Source organism: Bufo bufo, chromosome 3, assembly GCF_905171765.1.
Source record: "Bufo bufo chromosome 3, aBufBuf1.1, whole genome shotgun sequence".
Classification (NCBI taxonomy): Eukaryota; Metazoa; Chordata; class Amphibia; order Anura; family Bufonidae; genus Bufo; species Bufo bufo.
Window position 1 is genome coordinate 384,847,646 of NC_053391.1, and position 6,422 is coordinate 384,854,067.

Here is a 6,422-nt window from a genome sequence, read left to right on the forward strand (position 1 = left end):
CCTCCATTTTCACCCCGGCAGCCCCCCTGACTTGAGCATCGGAGCAGTTTATGCTCCGATGCTATCCTTTGCCCTGCGCTAAATCGCGCAGGGCAAAGGCATTTTTTGGAGATCCGGTGACGTACCGGGCCTCTCCATGGGGCTGCCAGGAAGCACGGTGACGTCACCGGCACTGATGGGCGGAATTTAGCACTGCCCTAGCCAGTAAAACGGCTAGGGCAGCGCTAAAGCCCGCCCATCAGAGCCTATGACGTCACCGAACACACTGCCGGGCGGAAGTTTCTGCCCGGCAGTGTGTTATGATAAAAGAGCCCGTGCCCTGCGCAATTTATGCTCCGATGCTAGCCTCAGGGGGGCTGCCTGGGTGAAAATAAGGGTATGTCTGGGTTCAGCTCTGAACCTTGACAATCCCTTTAATGGTCACTGTCGTTTTACTCAGCCTTGCTTCATTCAATAGTACAAGTGAAAATAAGAAACTTCGTAATATATCATATTAAAGAAAAATGTCTTTTTCTAGAATAGTCAGATGTTTTCGCTCCACCCGTCTAGAATTTGTGTGAAATCTGTCTCAAGGCACAGTGTATTGAAGGTGCTGTACAGCCATTAAAGGGGTTGTGCAGCGGTTTTATATTGATGACCTATCCTCTGGGGTCCGCCACACGGCACCCTCACCGATCAGCTGTTTGAGGAGGAGGCGGCACTAAATGTTAGCCATATATTTATAGGAAGGTTCATACATTTTCTAGCATTCTTCCCTATCGGTTAACACCATATCCTTTGACCAATTACTTTATGATATGGGTATCTCAACTGATGGATCAATCCTCGGCATAAAAAATAAATAAATAAATAGGTTTTAGAAATAAAGGTGTTATTAAAGGGGTTGTCCATCAGTGATTGTGAGCCAAAACTAGGACTGGAGCCTCCACAGAGATAAGGTATAAGGGAAAGATCTGTTCCTGTTCTGTGTTTAGAGACACACCTGGTTTTGGTTTAAAATCACTGATGGAAATCACTGACCAAACACTGATCTTCTGGACTGTGCCTCATCTCGCCTTAGTAACCACAAGATGAGACCACTCCTTTAAGAGGTGCTATAACCAAGTTGCAGTGTAAGATTACACTTGGAACCTGAATTTATCCATAGTGCTAGTGTAAGCATGGTGAAGTTGAATATAATACAGCTTATGAGGAGAAGAATCAAAAATGTCTAAAGAAATAAATATACCAGTTTCCACTAAATGCACCTTATTAATTAAGTGTAATAAAATGGGTATGGGGACGATTTTAATAAATATATTTTTAAAATGAACTCATTTTTACTTTTTTTTTTTTTTATATTTGTACAATACACCCACATCAGGGTGTAATAGGAGCAGTAACATGACAGACCTGGGAGCCTTCACAAGGGCATTGGCTGCCCTGACAGCCATTTGACACCCTGCAATTGTGTCACAAGGGGGCGATGGGAGGACAGAGAGAGCCCCCTCCATTTATCCAGTCACTCAGATACCGCTGTCACTATGTATAATCCCAATCACTGCGGGAGTCAACTGTATAACACAGCCAGCACCCAGCTCCTCAGCGCCCTTCATACACCCCTTCCGCCATTATGATGTCCATCTAGTGTCGGGAAGGGGTTAAAGCTTTCAGAGCAATAACAAACATTGTATAGTGAATAAAAGTGAGAAGCGTTCAGTGTCACTGTTCTTATAGTGCATCTCAAAATAAATCTCTTCATTGGGTGTAACTCTTTGTTTTGCAGAATTTCTAGCATCTGAATTCCCTGAATGTGATGTTGGCGAAGATGGAAAAGACTGGAAAACCTGTGTCACAAATGTTAATGCCATGATTCGATGTTTGCATTTAGAAGCAAAGAAAAGTACAGTAAGTTTTCCCTCCTTTTTTGCATGCTCCCAAGGTCTCTGACACCACACTTTTTCCTATAGTGTGCAAGCACAGCCACCGCTGCTGGATTGCACAGTGGTCATAACCCCTGGTAAAGGGCTGTGTATAATGTGATGGAAAAATGAATCAAGCCAGCAAAGGAAGCAGTATAGACAATCACAATACATTAGTAAGTGCATTTTATGAACTTTTTCTATATGATAAATGCCATTTTCTGAAGTGAGACAACCATTAACCAGGTCTTTATCAGCGATTTGTATTGTCACGGTCTGGTGTTTTCATTTATTTTTTTCAAACACCCAACCATAAAGACTATGCACTGTAGAGAATAATATGATTGAGTCTTTTGTTTTGTTTTATGTAACTCTCATGTTTCATATTGTGTGTTATTCATTGCAGAAATTCAGAAGGAAAAGCAGTTTATCATCATCACATTGTTCTTTACACGTAGTGTAATCAGGAGTAGTGTGAATATGAAGTTTTTTTTTCTGCCAGATCCTGCTCCTTAATTGCAGTGGAGATAGGCCTTCATTATGAAGTGCTCCCTGCATAGAGCTGCTTCACAGCCCCTCCCCTTTCCTCTGAGTGACAGCTGCAGCATCCAACCAGGAGACCACTACAGCTGTCACTCAGAGCAGAGGGGAAAGACAGTAAAGCAGCTCAATACAGAGAGAGAGTTTCACAGTGAAGCTCCTCTTTTAGGAACCTGGCAGAATAAAAGTCATTATTCTCACTACTCCTGATGAGAATAGCTCCACAAAAGGTATGTTTGTACTGCTTGCTTCTGCCTGTACCAGCGCTGCTCTTCTAAAGCCTGGATGGCATACATGGGTCTAGAAGTGTTTTTAGTCTAAACAGCTAGGTATGTATTTTAGTCTGTGACCAGAACCTCTGGAGTTGTTTGATCCATCATTTGTGCCGACTCCCTGATAAAATCCATAGCATTTGAGGCTTTAGCAGACCATGTCAGTACAGGAGCTCCTATATCACATTGCTGCCTTGCCTGCTCAGCTAAAACCTCAAATGGTATGGATTTTACCAGGGAGCCGGCGGAGGTGACTGGTTCCCCACAGTATCCCCCACACTCTGTGCATACACATATATGGCTGATGTGTAATCCCCCTTATAGTATAAAAGCTGGCTGGACCATTGTACAAAACAAGCATTTTTTACCCTTTTTGTGTCGGTCCTATTTCCTCATAGATTGTAAGCTCTTGTGAGCAGGGCCCTCATTCCTCTATTTATTCGTTTGTTACACTGTAACGTTTGATTTTGTTTGCACATGCACCCTCACAAATGTAAAATGCTGCAGAATATGTTGGTGCTCTATAAAGAGTATTATTACTATGTATTTTCCTGAAGGTCAATGTCTATCCTAAAGCTACACCACAAGTTCCTGATGACTCCATTTGCTTGGATTCTGATGATGCGACGGAAGAGGACAATGCGGTGGAAGTCCCAGATGATGTCCACACTGTACCTCCTGATACTCTAAAGAAACAGAAGGATAACAGGTCACCTTCAGCTCAGAAAATGAGATTGTCTGGAAAACAGAAAGCCTCAGACCCTATAGGTAATGCTCCTGGCTAGCCCATGTTTACAGGCAGAATTCTGTATTACTTTATATTCTCTTTATTTTGTGTATCTGCTATTTTTCTACTTTACTTGAAGCTGCATTACCACATGTGGTTCTGGGGGGGGGGGGGGGGACTGACTTTTATGAAAACTGTCTACATTAAAAACATTCTTTGTTGCTCATAGCAACCAGTCACATTACAGCTTTCACTTTTTAACAGTACGAAATGCTGTGCTGTGAATGTGGCTTTTATGAGCAGCAAAGAGTTTCTCTTTTAGGCTGTTTCAATAAACTCATCCATAGTTCTTTTCCAGGCACTGTTATATTAAAGGGATTGTCCATCTTTGAAACCCTTTTGGTCAACCCAAACGCCGGTTTTGTGAAGGGAATCATGCAGTCCACCATGCTCCAGTTCCCTTGTCAACTTCCAGAGTGGAGGTCAAGTGTGCCAGCACAGCCAATGACTGGCCGCAGCGGCGACATGTCTCCCAAACGGCACGTCACCGGGTCCTTTGCTGCTTGGGAGGGGGGGGGGGGGGATGTCACCACTGTGACCAGTCATTGGCTGCAGCAGTATACGTCGCTTCCATCCACTCCAGAAGTTGACAAGCAGGGAACCAGAGCACTTGGGGATCAAGTAAGTATTCTTACCTCCATAAGTTCTAGCGGGGGGAGGGGCTGCCCAAAAGGGTTTCGAAAGTGGACAACCCCTTTAAAAGGGAACCTGTCCCAATGAAAATGCAGAGTGATCTGCAGACATCATGCCAAAGAGCAGACGGTGCTAACCAAATTTTATCGGGAAAGATTCAGCAAAATATTCTCATGGTGACAGGTTCTCTTTAATTTGAAAGCGTTGCACCCTCTTCACCATTTACTTGCCCGCCATCTACTTTGTGGTGACGGTGCTATGCAATTACAGCTTCCTTTCCCATTGACTTGAATGGCATGCAGGTAAACGTTGAAGACGCATCAAGGCCCCTTCAAATAGCTGGTTGGCGGGGATGCCGGGAATCCTAAGGATAGGTTATCCATATTTGTAGCACAGACAATTCACTTTAAATTGTACCAGAAGATGATTTTTTCTTTTTCTGTTTAGAACATTTTGGTGAAACCTGGAGAAACGTGCTGTTACCATTCTCAGTCATATATATTGGCAAAGGAAAGTCTCGTCCAGAACTCTCTGCGAGGTATTTGATTAGGCATCTCTTCCCGGAAGAAATTCTTGTGAAGAGCAATGTTTATGGAAATGTGGAACGTGGTGTTCTTCCATTAGACTCCAACAGAATTGCTGCTTTAAGAGGTATGAGAATTGCTCTTTGTTCTTAACCCCTTCCCGACATCCTCTGTACATGTATGGCAGATGACTGGTATTTAAAGATGGCTCCCAAGCGCTATAGCTATAGCAGATAATGTCTGCGATCGGCGGTAATGCAGTTCACATACGTTTAACCCATCAGATTCCATGGCTCCTTGTAAGTAAGGAGCCAGAGCCTGTACATACCTGTGTGTGTAGTAACCCCTTTAAAAAGCAAGTATGGAAAATTAGTATAGTAATTTAGTGTTATTTTTGTTGTCCTGTTCATCTGCAAAGATGCACATACACATTAGATGAGTCGTCTGAATCTGCCGATATCAGCAGGACTGACTATTGTGTATGGTGGTGACCCGACTTTTCCCTGATGGCAGATGTCAGAGGGAAGAAAAATTGTGCGTGTTGAATTGCAGCATGCAGAGGATAAGCCACTGCTACGTGCCTGAAGCGTGAGTGTTTTGTAACGGTACATACCGTACATATTAAATGTATTTGGTGGTAATTAAAATATTCTTCAGTGTTAATAAATATTTAAAGATCAAAAGCCATTCAGTCTGAGAAATATTCTACAATGGGGAATCCAGTAGGAGACAGACTTTTTATTTTATTTTATTTTTCTACAATAAAAAAGTGACATTTTTGGGAGGGTTTTTTCTATTTTAATGTGACTGTTAGGAGGTTAAAGGACAAGTGTAAAAGAAAGCTTTTTCACTTTGCCTCAGAGGTCAGTGCTGTATAGAAATACAAGTAGTATAGATTTCCAAATAGTCTTACTTTTTTTTTTTTTTTCTGTAGACTTCCTACAGCAGAATTACCCAGCGTTTGATCTGAAGGAAAATGGTCAAGACTGGAAAGCGTGTGTGGCTGCGATCAATAGTACCATCCGAAGCCTTCGTCATGATCAGAAAAAAGCATCATTGCAAAGTCGGAAAAGGACCTCTCTTGGCATTATGGATCATTTATTTTGACAGCCTGAAGTAGCCATCTGATGCTGAAGCTGTCCAGCATGATTTGGTTGCTGTCCATAAATTTCTGGTTGGTGCCGAGATGTGCCTTTGTCTACTGAGATATTTTTCTACTGACACAGTTTTACTGACTACTTTGAAATACTACCCAATACATAATGTGGAAATGTATTTTCATTTATAGTTTTACAGAAAATATGTCTATGATTTGTATTGTGGTTATGTTAATTTTATTTTCCCCCGCCTATAGAATTGTTCCAGTTAAACATGTTCGATTCTCCTTTATTTTGTACTAGCAGAAGGACCCTGCTTTGCACGGGTATATATCATCTATTTCAGGCATGCTCAACCTGCGGCCCTCTAGCTGTTGTAAAACTACAACTCCCACAATACCCTGCTGTAGCCTGATAGCTGTAGGCTGTTCAGGCATGCTGGGAGTTGTAGTTTTGCAACAGCTGGAGGGCCGCAGGTTGAGCATGCCTGATCTATTTCATTTAATGTTTGTGTATCCCCCATAACAGTGAAATCTACAGTACCCTGCCCCCTTAACAGTGACCTCCACAGCCCCCACCCCTTAACACTGACTGTCCCCCCCCCCCCCCACCAGTGCCCAGCCTCCTTAAATTGGGACCTTCACAGCAGCCCACCCCCATAACTTTGA

The 6,422-nt window shown here is 42.8% G+C and overlaps 1 protein-coding gene across 3 annotated transcripts in view; it reads left to right on the forward strand.

Annotated features, from left to right (window-relative positions):
- BEND2 (BEN domain containing 2) overlaps window positions 1–6,027 on the forward strand; it is a 46,091-nt gene extending 40,064 nt beyond the window's left edge. For 2 of the 3 annotated variants that reach the window (XM_040424745.1, XM_040424746.1), the window contains 4 exons: window positions 1,766–1,887; window positions 3,271–3,481; window positions 4,581–4,784; window positions 5,592–6,027. In XM_040424745.1, coding sequence (XP_040280679.1) covers window positions 1,766–1,887; window positions 3,271–3,481; window positions 4,581–4,784; window positions 5,592–5,764 — 710 coding nt within the window. In that variant the 3' untranslated portion in view covers window positions 5,765–6,027. Of the gene's footprint in view, window positions 1–1,765; window positions 1,888–3,270; window positions 3,482–4,580; window positions 5,246–5,591 lie in introns of all 3 variants that reach the window. The other variant, XR_005777602.1, reaches the window with a different exon arrangement.
- Window positions 6,028–6,422: the final 395 nt, after the last annotated feature.